At 47.0% G+C, this 16,355-nt stretch overlaps 1 protein-coding gene across 5 annotated transcripts in view; it reads right to left on the reverse strand.

Annotated features, from left to right (window-relative positions):
* Positions 1 to 2,627: 2,627 nt before the first annotated feature.
* The window catches only part of WLS (Wnt ligand secretion mediator), a 63,403-nt gene continuing 49,675 nt past the window's right edge, over positions 2,628 to 16,355 (reverse strand). For all 5 annotated transcript variants that reach the window (XM_075037354.1, XM_075037353.1, XM_075037350.1 and 2 more), the window contains 10 exons: positions 14,701 to 14,825; positions 13,371 to 13,532; positions 12,273 to 12,409; positions 11,735 to 11,903; positions 11,464 to 11,561; positions 11,045 to 11,108; positions 10,047 to 10,190; positions 8,305 to 8,388; positions 6,642 to 6,795; positions 2,628 to 6,101 (listed from right to left, as the gene is read on the reverse strand). In XM_075037354.1, coding sequence (XP_074893455.1) covers positions 5,992 to 6,101; positions 6,642 to 6,795; positions 8,305 to 8,388; positions 10,047 to 10,190; positions 11,045 to 11,108; positions 11,464 to 11,561; positions 11,735 to 11,903; positions 12,273 to 12,409; positions 13,371 to 13,532; positions 14,701 to 14,825 — 1,247 coding nt within the window. In that variant the 3' untranslated portion in view covers positions 2,628 to 5,991. The remainder of the gene's footprint in view (positions 6,102 to 6,641; positions 6,796 to 8,304; positions 8,389 to 10,046; positions 10,191 to 11,044; positions 11,109 to 11,463; positions 11,562 to 11,734; positions 11,904 to 12,272; positions 12,410 to 13,370; positions 13,533 to 14,700; positions 14,826 to 16,355) is intronic.

Here is a 16,355-nt window from a genome sequence, read left to right on the forward strand (position 1 = left end):
AGCCTCTGCCCCTGCTCGGGGAAGGCTCACCCTGCGCAGCACCAGCTCCAGACTTACCTCTTGCATGTGTCAGAGATGGAGAAGCAGAAGGTGCCAGCAATTATAGACATGGTAAGATCCTATATTTTATTTAAAACACTAGATCTAAAGCCTGAAGTTTGTATTGATCTCCTATAATAGTCTCCGACAAGGGAAAAACTCAAAGAGCCATTGGCTCACGTACAGTGTAATGTCAGGTGCTAAGTAGGAGAGCAGACACATGTCTGTGTGCCAACCACGGAGCAAAATCCTTCAAAAAGTAAATCTGTTGCTGCTTATTTTACCTCAATAAAAATGCATTGACTTTGTCTCTGAGAGTAGGTGTGACAGTCATTTATAACAAGAACCGGAGCAGATGTGAGCAGCAGTCCCCAGCTCTGTACATCTCGTCTCCTGCAGCTCAGTCTCCTGCAATTCTTTCCTCAGCAATACAGCCAACCCTTTATTTTCATCGTAATGAAATCCCACACAATAGCCTTGGGCTACAGGATCTGTGGTGGGAGAGAGGACACGTTTCAGTGTCCCACAACATACTAACTGTCTGGGGACTCCTGGGAGCGGATTTAAAAAGGACAAGGAGAAAATGCCAGCACCTCCTTCTCCCCAGCCGGTGCTGACAGCACCATCAGACCTGGGGACAACGTCAGCCGCTGCTGGGACACTCAAACCCACTTGGTCACAAGTTGCAGCTTCCATTTTTAAGCTGGGAAACACGGGCCAGATCCATCCCGCAAGCCTTGCTGCTGGAGCTTGTGGCCAGCAGGCACGCAGTGAGACACAGCCATATAACTTTTGATCATTTTTGTCACCCGTCCCTGAGCCTTTCCTAGATCGAACGTGCCCTTACAGAGGGATGGGCATCAGGCTACAAGCCCAGTTCCCCCAGTGCCTCCCAGAACATCATTGCAAATATCACAGCACAGACTTCTTGTGGCTCCTTTGCTGTCAACAGGTCTCCCAGGAGCGAGGGAGCAAAGGGAGCTCCGGGCATCGCCGTCACCCCACGCTGAGGTTTCTGTTCGAAGGCAGGTCAGCCCAGCGCTGCACGCTTACGCCTCACCTTACACCAGAGCAAGGAACGGCAAAGGAGGCTGTGTCGGAATCTGCCGCAGCTCCTCGCTTTGCTCTTCAGTCGCAAACTGGTTTTAGAGCAGAAAGAGACTCTGGTCCCAGACTTCTAAGAAAATGCAGAAAGCAGTCTAATAAGAAAAGCAGTCAAACTGTTCCAACCAAAGACCATTTGCTGACCTCAAAAACTGCAGTCCCCAGCTCACCCACAGAAGTCTCTCATAACCCATTTTTCTTCTACTAAGCTGCTCATAGCAACACCAGATAACCTTTTAAAGAAACTCTCGGGTAGTTTTTCCCATTCCTCTCCAGTTCTCACTATGTGCCTGCCTGGCGGTGCAGAAGCCTGAAGCTCTTGGGACAGCTCAGACCCTGAGCAGCACCTTGCAGGTAATAAGAACTCTACATATAAGCGAATTTCCCACATTTTTAGAGGTGAAGGATTTATTTTTTCTTTTTAAATCCGGCTGAAAGCCATGTTCTGCTGGCAGCAGAGGGCAGCAAAGGCCTGCCAGGGCCCCAGCCAACAAAGAGCCTCAGTAAGAAACCTGGGAAGAGAAGCCATGTGGGAGGGTGGCAGTGGTTTTACAGTTATTTAAAATTCATGAATTTGCTCTTTTGAAATTCATTAGGTCCTGAAAGTGCTGTACTGCCTCTAGTTTGTCTCTGAGCAGCCCTGGTGCCTCGCTGTGGCAGACATGCTGTAGCCAACGCAGGCTGCAGCAGAAAGGGAGCCACGGGCTCTGCCTAAAACTCAGCAGCCCAGTTCCCCTCTCGTGTGCCATTTTATCAAGGTAGCCCCTATTGCAATGGGAACTTCAAGCTGTTGATATTGAACTTAACCTGTTGTCATCAAATTTTCCATTACTCCTTAAGCACAACTCCTTGGAAACCTTTTTTTTTCTTTTTTTTTTTTTCCTGGATTATAGACAGAAAAGACAAAGTGGAGAGCAGTGGGAGGCAGCGCCTTCAAATACGGCAGCAGATGCAGGACACCCAAACTGATGCAGGACACCCAAACTGACATCGCAGCAGGATGACAGCCGACATGCAAAGTTCACAGCAAAGCTGTGACAACTCCGGGGCTGGCAAACAGGGACAAGCAGGTCCAAGGGACAGACCCTAAAGGAAAACCCAAGGGTCGTGCCCTGCAGTGGGAGCAGACTTCAGCTGCCTGGGGGGGTCTCAACACCCCGGTCCCATGGGCGAGGGCAGCTGTAACTGTGGCAGGAGCTGCAACCCACGCTCCAGAGACAAGGCAGAAACGGCTCTGCTAACAATTGGTCCTAAAGCAAAGGTTTTAAAGGTCAAAAAGCCATTAGCATCGAAGCACCGCGTTGCTGCACCGCGAAGCATTTGGAGAGAGATGTGGGAGAAAATTGTCCAAGTGAGTCAACTGTTTGCCCCAGCAACGTTGTGCGACTTGCAACTGCCTGAAGTAAAAGACTAAATAAAAGCAAACAAGATGACAGCAGAAGAGCTATGATTTCTCAGTCAGTGAACCAGGCTGACGACAAATCCACAATATTGTATATTTTATTTAAATTAACAAAACTACATGTTTTCCAGGTTGCTTAAAGCATTCTGTAAAAACTGAACTCAACCTAAACAAAAAAGGATATATTTTAATAAGACCCAGGGACTATTTCTGAGACATATGAGTAGGGCTTAGGAATTAAGAAATAAAAAACCAAACACACACGCACGCACACATACACGCGCCCCGTAAACAAATTGTTAGTGTTTGACACACAATTTGGTTTTAAAGCTGCAATTCCCCATTTGTAAGGAGCCTTTACAAAATGCAATGCTATACTAAGCTGTAAAAGAAACCATGGACACATCTATCGGAACAACATAAATATCACGTAAGAACCCAACATAAAAAGGATGTTAAAGTTGCAAAGTCGAGCACTCGGCCAGGAATATGCCGGAGTTACAATGATGTGCGTTAATTTAATTCACTTTGTAAATGAACAACTACTGCAAGTAGGAACATTGCTTGGACCTCCTAGAACTTATTTTTCTTATGTAAATTGCTTACCAGTTACATTTTTCCATCAATGTTGAAGGTGCGGTCCCAGCACTTATTCCACATACAATAAGTGTGCCCCCTCCTTTTAAATTTTTTTTTCTTTTAAACCACATTTCCTTTCAGTACAGGAGCACTGTCATTCCACTTTAAAAAAAACCTCCTCAAACTTATAAAAAATTATTAGTGTTCCAGTTCAAGTATCCAAAATCACCCAAAGCTACCTCCTTAAGTAGTGTTCAGCACTTTTTCTGTGCTACAGTGACTTCACACACTCAGACATAGCAGCACGCGAGGGACTTTATCCGGAGCGATGCATTCAGCATTCTTCGGCTCTGGCCCTGTGTCCCGGCTGAGACGCTGCCAGGGCAGGGCAAGCTGGGGACCCCAGTGAGGCAAACAGAACAATGAACAGAATTCCTTTCTTTTAAGAAAATCCTATAGTAGCTCCAATTAACAAAAACAGAGCAGCTGTTCTGCAGATGGGCTCTGCCTGGTGTGCCGCACCCTGATCGGAGAGCCGTTTGATGGAGCGTAACCTGGGGTTCCCAGGAACCAAAAGGATGCAGGATTATCTATGCTACCCTCTCTTTCTTCATAGTGTTGAGCTCTAATAAATGGTATTTTAAATGCTACTTTACAGCGTGCCACTCTTAGGGGATCACAAGAGCCCAGCACTGCCTGGTGCGATTTGTTTGGCACAGCCAGCAGGTCCCCGTGAGAAATCCCTTCTGGGGGAAGACTGGTGAGGAGACGGGGTGCCTGGCCGGCCCCGCACGTGGCCGAGGGGCAGTCGCTAGCCTTCTGGCCCTGTTCCCTGGTGGACTGGGAAAATAAGGAGGAATTATCTGAATGCGTCACCTCAGCTAAAGTATTGACTTGTCTCAAGAAACACAGGGAAGAGAAAGCAAAAGGCAAGGAAAGTTGGTGCTGTATTTGGTTACTAACATGCTTGAAACGGTGACAGGGATGGTTAGAGCTGAACGGAGCAGCCCCCCCGGGAGCTGCAGCCCCATGCAAACAGTGGGGTGGGTGAGCAGGGGAGCCTGGGGCAGCCAGGGATGGGCATCACTGAGTATGAGCTGATTGCTGGGGTGGGAATTGTGATGAACCAACACCTCCTGGTGCAAACCAGAGCCCTAGCTGCACAGCCTCAACTCCTGCCCAGAGCCCCAGCCTCACGGACAAACCAGCGCGCGACAGTAAAGCCAGCACGCAACGGGCTTTAATCGCAAGTCGTAATGCATACATTGGCTAGAGATGGATTAATGTTTCATAGGTGATCTCACTTCTGGTACTGCCCAATTATACTTTCATTCCGCAGTCTTAATAGTCTAACAATTGATGTGTCATTTCAGAAGTTTTAAGAATCCAAGGACAATGTGTCGCCTTTTCCAGGACAGTGTTTCTACCAGTACCCACAATGACTGCCTGTCAGCAGCGTTGGAAGCTTCCCCTCTCTCCCTAAGCTCTGATCAGACAGCAGTAGCAGATTCTTATTTTTTAGGGACAAAACTGGGGTGGGGAGGTTCAGTTCTGTGTTACTAGCAGTTAACACAGACATTTACTAGTGCCAGGTAGGCCCCCCAGATCCTCCAGGCTCTGGAAGAAGGTGTGCTCTGAGCAGCACAGACCCTTCTGGCCATGCTTCTTCCTGCGCACACCATTAACACTTCTCTTAACTGGTCCCCAGCACAGTCCAGTTTATGCCTCCACCCCAGATCAGTTCCCACTCCCCTCGTACTGCCAACAGTCTCACAGCCAGACCTGCCCAGGCGCAGCGTGGGGGGGAGCGACCTCATCATCTGCTTTTGCTCTGAAAAGCAAATACCCACATTAGTGCATGACAAGCGGATTTTTTTCAAGTCCGATAATCCCTGGAAGAATCCATCTCTGCCAAGCGTGCTCCATCCTGGTAGTGCAAGGAGGAGTGGGATTGCCCGGCATCCTCCGCCTAGCTCACAGGCACGGGAACCGAGAACGCACCGTCCCTCCCATGGCCTTTCTCTTCTCCCCATAGCACGTAAGCAGCATAAAAATGAATGAGCCGTAACAAAAAGCTAAGATGGAGGAGGACAACCAAAGTAAGGGAAGCCCAAGGGGCTGAGAACAGGCAGGAGTTGGCTGTGGGACCTTTGGGAACTCGGGAGAGGAGCACTCCTTTCTCCTGCAAGTCAGCTCAGACATCCAGTTTTTACATTCCCCTACATTTAACAAACAGCTGTAAAACCTACCGAGAAAGCATATTGCTGCTTCTACTAAAATCTTATATATTAGAAACAGTCTACGCCCTCCCCCAGCTGTGTTTCACTCAAGTGACAAAGGTTTGCTGCAGAGGTGCAGGGCTGTACTAAAGACCTCAAACAAGGTTCAATACAATTATAGATGGTAGAATTAAATGTTTTTACAATGAGGCTTTAGTTCCTCCCCCCCCAACACCTTGTTTAAAAGTTGCACACCAAAAGAAAACTCAAAGTACTGAATACGTGCTCCCCGACTGAGCTCCCCGCACCACCTTTATGCACAGGCACACAGTAGCCAAATAAAAACTGCCCAATGTCAGCTCTGCCCCTTTCTAACTTCTGAACGTGCGACTTTGCAACCTTAATGCTTTTCTAGCAGGTTTTTACGTGCTTGAGTGTAACACAATATACATATCCCTCCCCCCAGAAATAACTACACCATATTAAAGAGTTTACAAATGTTCTGCTCGGTGTCACTGCTCTGTGAAAATACACTAGGTACGGGGTGCTCGAGAAGCAAGTTAGGCGAGAGAGGTCTGCTGCCGGAGGGCATTGTGTTGTCCTCTGCTCTCCACCCCGGTCTGGGTCCCAGCTGAGGCCATCCCAGCATTACTCCTGAGCCTCCTTGCGAGCCAGCTTATAAACCTCCGTGGGCCCATCCACGTGGGTGATGGTGGTGGTGAGCTGAAGCTCTTCCCCACTGTTTACTCCCAGGTCTCCTGAGAAACAAAGTTATTTCGTTAGCCCGGTCTCACAATAAAATATTTGACAATTTGAAAGCAAAAGATCTGTTTTATTCCCTCCAGGCTTTCAGGAGCTACCTGACCTATGGACTATGCAACGTTTCTATAAACATTTTTTATTTACAGTTATTTAAATACAACTGTATCAGCAATGACGATTTCTGTGCTACTGAAGACTACTGATAAAGGAATCCAACAGCACTGCCATTCTCCACTTGCCCAGATTTCTATTTTCTCCTCTCCTCATCCCTCCATTTGAGCTACACAATTACAACTGAGCACTGCTAAAAAGTACAAAAAACATCTAGAAGGTTTTAGACAGCCTTGGCTAAATACTCAAACCTGTCTAACCTAGTCATTAATTAAAATGTCTGCTAGGAAAACCAAACTATCGTTTGCATAACATTTCAAGGTGCTGAACATGCACTTTGGCCAAAAAAACCTGCACAAAAGGTATCACCCACTTTATACGGCTTTCTTCCCATGACAGCCTTCAGATCATTTAGAGGCATTTACCATTCGACTGGTCTTCACCGTAATTCTTGTGCGATGGCGCGTACAGGAACATCAGGGCGAAGACATAGAGGTTCCACATCCCGTAGATGCCAGTGAAGAAGGCGCTGTTCACTTGTATCGTTATGTCCCCCCACTTCCAGTGGCCTTCGGTCACCTGCCGGGGAGAAAGCAGACACGCATGGGCCGGTCAGTAAGACCAAATTCTGTAAAAATACAGAACTGACCCCCTAAAGCACTAACTTGGAGTAAATCAATAAGAACAGCGTCAATTCAACAGGATCGAGTAAATGGAGTATAACAGATTCAGTGACGCAGATGTCAGGCTAGGATTCTCCTCTTTAGCCTCAACCTGCAGGAAAAAAATGGTCCTTACAAAATGATTCCATCGGGATTTCTTTAACTTTGATTTATCATTCTTAAACGTGACAAAATCTCTCACATCCTGCAATATATCCCTGCCGTAACTGATGTGTGCAGCGAAGATTGCCACATGAAGGGCAGTACCTAGGAGACAACTAGTTAGATCTGAAAACATTAGACTTCTATAAATAGACCTTTTATAGAAGGAAAACCAGCATGAATAATGCGAAGAGCTAATGTGCTGAATGCCTGCTTGCTGCTTCTGTCTTACGAGAGGGGCCTAGGCTGACAGCATCCGCCTTGGACACGTGGAGATTTGTCAAGATTTACGAAAATAACATCAATATTAATATTACTTGAATCATCAATATTAATACTACTTGAAGATACGCAGACCGTTCACACTGAAATGTTGGCTTTCCATTAAAGAAAAAGACCTAAGGGGGAAAGACAAAAGCTAAACTAGCTTGAAAAGAGTAGCTGGACAAGATTGTTTGCATTATGCCCCTACGCAGTGACAGTTTCGGTCATCAGCACTCAACGAAGAAACAAATTGCCAAGTGACATTTCTCGAACCACTGCTTCAGTCAGACAGATTTTTAAGAGCAAAATCATCTGCTGCTGTATTTTGCATTGGGATGCACCACATACCCCAAAGCATGAGTGGTGCAGTGAGGACAAAATGGCTCCTGCACCTGTAATTCTGTAGTTCTGGACTTGTGAGGCTGTACCCACAGCTCTCCTGAAGCTTCAGGCTGCCTATGCTTAGGAACAACCATATACGACATCTTTGAAACAGACGCAATCTTAAAAGTCACTTGGAGTAAACCATCAAAGTACATTTAAGTAGCGATAAAAGCTCATTTGTACAGAGAGATTGCATTGTAGCTCAGAATAAATAGGTATCGATACTGTTGGAAACAGCAGGGTTACAAAGTCAACCCAGGGAAGATTGAATTCTGTTATTTCTCTGTAGGCATACAAAGCCACCAGATTCTTTCAATGTGAACAGAACATTTTTCCTCTTGCCGAGTTCTCAGAAATGACTAACCCATGTTGGCTGATATTTCAAACAGCACAGCCCCAAACCTTACCGTGAGCCAAAGGCCTTTGTGATGGCTTCAGCCTGACCAATTTGATGGCAGTGCTTCAAATAAATGAAAACAACTTCTTAAAAAGCAACTTATTACCAAATCTGCTTATAACAGGCATGCCTCATCTGAACAGCAAGTGAGCTGATGTTGTTAGCGGCTAGGGAATCGGAGGCTGACGTTCTCAGACAGAGCTGAATTTCGTCACTCACCTGGCTCACGATGAAGAAGATGACTGTCATCGCTGCACAAGCCAGGGTAATGAGCATCAGGAACTTGAACCTAAAAATCAGCCCCTGCTTAGAGAGAAATGTCACTGGTCACATTAACAGAATCCACAAAACCCATTTTTGTTTTTAGCATATACAAGACACAAGTACAAAAAAAAAAAAAAAGGCAAAGAAAAAAAAGGGTCCAACCCACGAAACCCCAAAGCAAAACAACCTCCACCCACTCCTCTGTGCCGTGTTCACGACAGCCCATATTCTCCGCTCCCCACACGTCTGCATTCCTGCCGGATGCTCCGAGTGGGGTGTGCATGTCTGGGCAGCTCCGGCTTTCCATTACACTTGCTTTTGTGACTGATTTACCAAGAGTTAACATGGAAAAGGAGGCAGGTCAGTGTAAGCCATGGGTTTCGCTAGGAGCCAGCCTGATAGCTCATAGCTTTTGTAAAACAAACGTTTGTGGAGAGCTTGCATGGCTTAGCAAGACGAGTTGGTGTTTCTACAGTGTGGGTACTCTACCAGACTAATCCTCACCTCCACGGTCTGTCTGGGAGGAAACTGCAGCGATTCTCAACGCTTGTCAAAACTATGCTGGCTATTACAGAAGAATGTAGATTATAAGACAAACTAAGGCTCAGGATCACTTGGTTGGGAATCTGACTGCATACCATACTTGCTTTCACTAGTTTTACATTTTTACTTACAAATTCTTTTGGTTTTGTTTTTGTGCGTGTGTTGTTTTTTTTAACCTGTTTCTGGAGTTTCGGTGGAAATGTCAGTGTCTGCGTAATTACTATGCCACATTGCAACAACAAATGACTATTAATTTAACTCTTCCAGATCAGATTCATGCTTGCCAGATGTTTGTACGTAGAGCACGGCTGCAGCTCTACAATACGAGCTGAAGTCCTGTGCCTCTTGCTCAAGGGAAAGATGGAAAAAAAAAGTTCAATATCTTCTTCAAATTCTCTCAAGTCCAGTTTTCTATTTTTTTAATGTGAATTCCTGATGGGTGATAACGGACTTGTTTAAATCAGAAGTGACCATCATTTAACAGAACAACACTGGTGATAAATATTTACACGCCCATGGAAACAACAGGCGCTCTCAGCTTAAGCACTTGAAGTGAGCTCCTCGTGTTTTGCAGCAGCTAAAGACAGCTAGGACAGAAATAGCATACAAAAAATGGGGATAATGTGCTGAACGTGTCGCATTTTGATCCTAGTGGGACAGTTTCCCTTCTGCAACTTGGTTAGGAAAACACAACCCCAAAAATCTGAATTCATACCATGGAAAAACAGGGTGGTCTTCGCAACACTTTTCATTAAACACAATAATTAATATTAGAGGAGGAGAAACAGAGGTATGGGGAGCTGATGGGCTTACACCCCACAGTAATTTAAATGGTAATTTGGGCAATTTTCATCCATCTTCTAACACTATTCAGTAAGCTGGGAGATGGCAACTACTCATAAGAAAGGAGAGCTAGCTTACATACCCTCCTGAGAGTTTAAAATACTTCATCAGGACTAAAGACCCAAATAAAGAAGAAACTTCACAACAGTCAAACAAAAAGGCAGTTAGGGGATTTGAGCAACGCAAGAAAGCCAATAAAGATCAGACCTTCCACTTCAGGACTATATGGGTAGAGAAGTTCTCAGTGTAGACTTTAAGGTCAAAAATGCATTTTAAAAATAAAGAATCTGTGGAACAAGGAGGGGCATTACCTCGTAATGAAGGCGGCGAGCCTTGCTCATCGCTGGGAGGCTTGACTGCTTTCCACTAATGTTTCTGAACACTTGAAAGACCATAAAACACAGGAAGAGAAAATAGAGACACAAGCAGATTCCGGCAACTATAATAAAGGCCATCTGAGCAGTGCAGGTTAAGAGAAAACGGTATGAGCTAAACAGAAATAATAGCAAACAGGCAATTCACTTATTTTAATATCATCCCAAAGATCATAACTAAACTTCCAGCAGGCAGCATTCACTCGGGAAGGCAGCCTGCTCACAAGTGAGTGGGGAGCACGGGCTTGGATGTCCCCCAGTGCTTGGCACGGCAGCAGGGAGGGATAACCCGCCGAAACACCCGCCCGTTCGAAATCTGCAGAGGAGATTTGGGAAGCCATCACCAACCAGTGTGATCTTCAGAGAGGCTCCTGCAAGAGGGCTGGATGCTGCGGAAGGGGGACTAATCGCATCGGCTTATCTCAGCCCAGTAATCCAAATTAATGGCAGTGAAAGCAAGCCCTTCCAGCGGGACCTGAAAGGGCAGTTCATGGAAATGCCTCGGCAACGTGTGCCCGAGGAATCACAGCAAACAGAGGGCCCTGGAGCAGATGCCATCGCAGCTGGGGTCGGGGGGAAAGCAGAGCGGGTGCTGCTGGAGCAGTACGGGCCCTGGGCTTATTGTGATGACACCCAGGGCCTAAATCCCCCATGCTTTCCCCCAAATCTCAGACATCTTGAGGAGAGGTTCAGTTCTCCAGTGACTTCCCCGAGCACAGAACCAATCCACACCGGTACCCAGCACCAAACCTGCCAGAACTGCTTCTTCCAAACACCACCAGCATCTCCCACAGAGCCTGAGCAACCCTCCACAGCCCCAGCCTGCCAAAAGGAGGAGGGTTTCCCCTGCAACCCACAGGTATCTGGCAGAAGGGAAACACCTCCCTCTCCTACCGACACAGACCGAGCCTGCCCTGAGCTGGGTGGAAGGATACAGCCAGCTCTGTGCCAACTTCGGTGGTCCAGATGCTGTAGAAGGGGTTCTTCAGCTGCACTCCCCTGCAAAGAGGAGAGAAAACACAAAGCTGCCAACGAGCTCAGAGAGCCCCACATCTGCTCCGCAGCCTGGAAAGAGCCAGCCATGCTGCTTTCCCATGGGGGTGAGAAGGAGACGAGGTGGGAAGCATTTCTTTACGACCCTACGGGACAAGATACGCTGCTGGGAAATGCCAGCATGCCTCAGTGCACTCACAGGAGCTTCTCCTCGCTTCATGAGATGGGGCAGTGCTTCCAGCCACGGGGCTTATACTGCTGGTCTCTGCTGCGGGAGGTGGCCAGGAGCCTCTGCTCGCTGCTCGGGGAAGGCTTGCCCCAGGAGCAGCATGCACGGGCTGGAGAGCAGCGCTGCACCTACCTCTCACACATGTCGAAGATGAAAAGGCAGAAGGAGCCAACGGCTATGGGTCCAACCTGCTTCCAGTACCCCGAGAGACGATTCCGCTCGTTCTGGTCCTAATCAGTGGGTCAAGAGGTGGGAGAAGGAGAAAAAGGAGAAGCAAGTTAGCCTGAAGTCCTCTCACTAGGTGTGGGTCCCCACAGCATTGTTTCCAACTCTCCACAAGGGAGTTGCCAGGTATCTCTGCAAGTGGGGCTGGACACAACCTTCTCTTCAGTGTTGTACCCACCATCATGTGCTCTCCACAGAAGATGATCCAAAAGGACAGGAGCATGGCATAGAAAATGCCTTGTCGAATGTCTCCAAAGAGCAACATCCAAGTCCAGTCAAATCCAATGGAAAACCACTCCACGGGGATGTTAATGAACGTCATGGAAATTCCCAGAGCAAAGATGACCCTGGCAAGACAGAAACACCATCTCTTTCCAGTTTGCAAGGCAAGGACACAAAGCCCAGAAGCCAAAGCTGTGCACGAAGAGCAACAGAAGAAAATCCAACATTGTTTGGGCAGTAGCGGTGGGGTGTCACCTCCTGCCAGCAAACCCTCTGGGGTGGGCAAATACAGCTACTCATTCTCTGTGGGTTTAATGAGAAAAAGAGAAGCTATGGGGGTCTCCTGCTCCCAGGGTGCCTGGGTGGAGGGAGGGGACAGAGAAGACACCATCCCTGTCTCCCCAAACACAGGCTCTGCCTGGGAGCAGCGACCACCTCGGTCAGGGTCCTCTTGCTTGAGGGTCACCTTACCCAGCACGTGAGCCCCTACTCACTTCTCCAGCAGGACAGGAGCGCGTGTCATCAGCGTGATCCGTCTCCAGTACCAGATCATGATAATTAAAATGCTGGGGGTGAGGAAGGTCTTCATGGCAAACCACACTTTCGTAAAGCCTCCGTTTTGATGGATGCCCTAAGGAAAACCAAGGTGGAATGCAACAGCTGTACAGGGTTTAACAACATTACGCCGTGCTTCTCCTTACAGGAGCTGACAGGAGAGGCAGATACGTAGCAGTACGTGTAAGCACAGGTAGATGTAAGTACTCTTTGAAAAATGCAGTTTCTCCAACACAGGAAAGGGAGCAGGTGCCTACTAAGCACCCAGGCCATCTGAGCAGGCTTCAAAAGTCCTGAAAACAAATATCAACACACAGAGCTTCCACTGTGAGGTGGAGAGCAGCTGAGAGAGGGGCACTCTGACACAGTGTGCAAAAAGCTGGCAGAATTGCTCTCAGACAAGTAACAAGATACTCATGAAGCTAAGTCACCACTGGTGGAAAAGCATCGGCCAAATGAATGCGTTTCTCCAGACGCACGCCCTCCCACCACCGTCTGCAGCCACCACAGCCGGCTGGCTCACTGCTTCTGCTGAGAGCGACAGTGGTGGGAGGTTTTCCAGCTGGGAGCACCCATGGCCACCAAGCCTCAAGGGAGGGCAGGAGCAGGGATAGCTGACAGTGGTCCCAGACATCTGCATGGCGATGGCCAACTCCAAGACAGACCAGGTCCCCCCTTGAACCCTACTTTTCTGTTCCTTCTTATCTCCTAAGGCTAAGGCAGGGCTTAATCAGGTGGAAGAGTCTGCACCTGAGCCGGACTGCAGTGGGGAGGAGAGGACAGAGCTCTCGGAGCCGAGAGAAGAGCACGGCTCTGGAGGTGGTCACAGGGCAGTGCAGGAGGGTGGCACTGCTCGAGGCTTGGGATGGGCTCCTCGGAAGAGAGCACCCAAAGGAGGCATCCCTCAGGAAGGAGGAAAGTCACATTCGCAGGTAGGAGCTACGCGTGATGAAGAGTAGGATCCAAGAGGAGAACAAGAAAGGAGCTGCAGCAGCCCCTGGGCAGACGTCATGGAGAGAAGCAAGACAGACACTTACCACGAGGCGGATATCCTTGATTTCGCCAATGCCCACGTTAATGCCTTTCCTCTCGTTCACAGGGAGACGGATGTTGATGAGGTAGTATTTGTGGGCCACACTGCCGATCTCCATGAAGGGAAGGAAGTCACAGTCGTAGTGACGGCCTTCGGACTCCAGGGTCTAGCAAAAGGGCACAGAGCAGCAAGACGGCGGTCAGCCTTGGAGAGACCAGCACACCCTCCACGGTGAGGGTCTGCAAAATCCCTAACGCTGGGGCCATTGCTAGCACTGAGAGCCTGTTTGCTAATTCCAACCTTCGTCTGGGGAGAGTCTGTGCAAGTCTGGAGAACATCAGAGGTTTGGGGACATTTTTGCTCAAGTTTCTAACTGTTTTGGGTCATTGAGTCAATAGTGTTTGAACTCAAGCAGGTTCATGTTCTCAGGTTCTTACATGCACTTAAAGTCAAGGGAGCCTTTCCAGAGGAAATACTACTTTGGGATCCAAGCTTCCTCCCTCAGCAAGCACAACTTGAGCCAAAACAAAATATGCAACCCCTTCACATGTGTCTTTATGTGGAGTTTCTTAAGTCCTGTTTTACCAGCAATAGTGCCCTCAGCACCGCATATGTATTTACTGCATATATGTGGCTGTATGGAAGGGTACAGGTGTTACTGGAGACATAAGTGGATTACTGAAAGGGACTGTGAAACAGGAGAACCAGACACAGAGCTGAAAAACATGGTATGGTAAAGAGACACCAGATTAATTGAAGCACATGAATTACAGTTTGCAGCACAAAAAGAAATATCTTTAGTTAAACAAGATGGTCTCTTCTCAACTGCTAGCTGTGCTCTCTGCTTCTAAGCTTTGTAGCTTGAGGCATTAAGAAGTTATTTTAAGAAACTCTTGCCCCACCTTTCCAGGTCCTTTGAATGCTGCAGTGTCCCTGGTGGGCTATTTCCTTGCCACTCCTGAAGAACAAGGTTTTGTCCATCACAGAAGCACAAGATGGAAAGGTCCAAGTTCTCTAGGATGGTTTGGGGTATACAAATCTCAAAGCATGTGAGTTCTAGACAACAGCTCTGCAACACCTCACACCTTTTCTGCCTTACAGTTTTAACTCTACCTCCGACTTCATCCCCTTCTCTTGTATCACCAAACAGAACCAACTGCATGTGGAGCTCATCAGGTTTTCAAAGAGTTTGAGCCAAGAGAAACCTGACGCGTTTTAAAGTTATGATTGAACTGAGTTGTTCAATCTGGAGCTTCTAGGAAGTACCACGAAGGAAAGCAAGAGGACAATTCCCCCCACACCTCCCCACCTCCAGTGTCAACAAAACACCTTACTTTTGGTGAGCCAAAGGTGCATTTCAGCTTCCTGATCTCTATTGCATGTGCTATTTCTTCCCAATCATCAAACGCGTCATCGCGATATGCTAGTGACACATCCAGGGTAATTTCTGCGTTTTCTTCTGCAAGAGTAAGGAGACATCAGGCTTGTTAGAGAGGAATGGTACAGAACATCAGAAGGGTGGGAGAGCATCTAGACACTGAAAGGACCTCTGAGAGGCACACAGCTACAGAGGGAAATGGAAATTTTTGCATTCCAAACAATACAGATCAAATTACCTTTTTCAAAACATTTATCTCCTCTCTACTAAAAAAGAAAGAATTTTTACTGGTCATAAAGGTCTGATATCTTTCTAACATACCATGACTTACAGTTTATGTTACAGTTGTGGGTGAAGAGCATTATTTATTCATATAGCATTAGAAACAATAACTTGTGTATAAAACTGGAACCTAGACAGCTGCAGAGACAGACAGTAAGCCAAGAAGCAATCCAGCAGCCCCTTCACCGCGGGTTGGCGGAGGGACAATAAGACAGGCTTCTACGTAGACCTTCTGCAGGTAATACAAGGGTGTGCAAAGGGTGTTTCTGCTTCAGGAAACAACTATATTGCATCATAGGATTTGCTTTAAATCAACATTGAAATAGTGTTTAGTTACAGAAAACCACAAAAAAGTTGAAGTATACAACTGTGTATAGTTAGATGAACTGTATAAAGGAGAAATCATGCAACTAATGGTGCATTTCGTTCATTTAGGCATGATAGCAGAAGTCATCTATCAATGTAACCTTAGGTTTCTCACGGCTGTAGGTTCACCATCCATAAACACTGAAGCCCAACATATTGAATAAAAAGGTCTAGAATACACCCCTTAACAAAGATGTATTCTACCCGAGAGATGTTAAATGAAAGAAAAAGGGTCACAGAGGCCTTTGGGTGGGACGGGAAGGGAGGAAGCAGGGAAAGGCACTGCTAGGAAAAGTCAAAACGCATCACCAAAAGTACAAATTGCTTCAAAATTGCCCAGAACTAGGATCCTCTGCTCTTCAAAGATAAGCCAGGGTTCCCAGAGTAATAAGAAAACACTACACAAGGGTCCTTTAAAAAGAAAATTAAAAAATTGAAGTTTAGCTATGCTGGCCTTGCTGGAAAAAAACTCAGAAACGACCACACATGATGGAGTTGATGTTTTCTATATGTGTTGTTTAGCTTAAGTCATTCCACATAAGCCTTTTGAAGCCCTCCCCTCCATGCCCATGCCCCACACCAGCACTGACTTGTTTCTGCCTTTACAGATGCACCAACTTGCACATCAGTAAACACACACAGAGTTTATATGTCCAGGTAAAGTCACCACATCAAATTTGCGTGGAAACAGTCAGCTTGTCCTCCCCTGGACAATATCATAGTAAGAGTATGGGGTGTAACTGCTTTTAAATATGCTCTTGATGCTGCCAAGAGGTCATCGCTGCAAGAAGGAAATGGGGCTGGAACAGACTTATTTAGGTGCCACAACTGAGCATGTTCATGAAAATGAGAGTTACAGTTGAAGTCTGCCAAGCAGCAACACATAAACATGCTTTGAAAACCCGAGGCAAGTCTGTACCAGCTCTACCAGATGTAAAATCCTGCTATTTACCAGGCACAGAT

The sequence above is a fragment of the Buteo buteo genome, chromosome 10 (assembly GCF_964188355.1).
Source record: "Buteo buteo chromosome 10, bButBut1.hap1.1, whole genome shotgun sequence".
Classification (NCBI taxonomy): domain Eukaryota; kingdom Metazoa; phylum Chordata; class Aves; order Accipitriformes; family Accipitridae; genus Buteo; species Buteo buteo.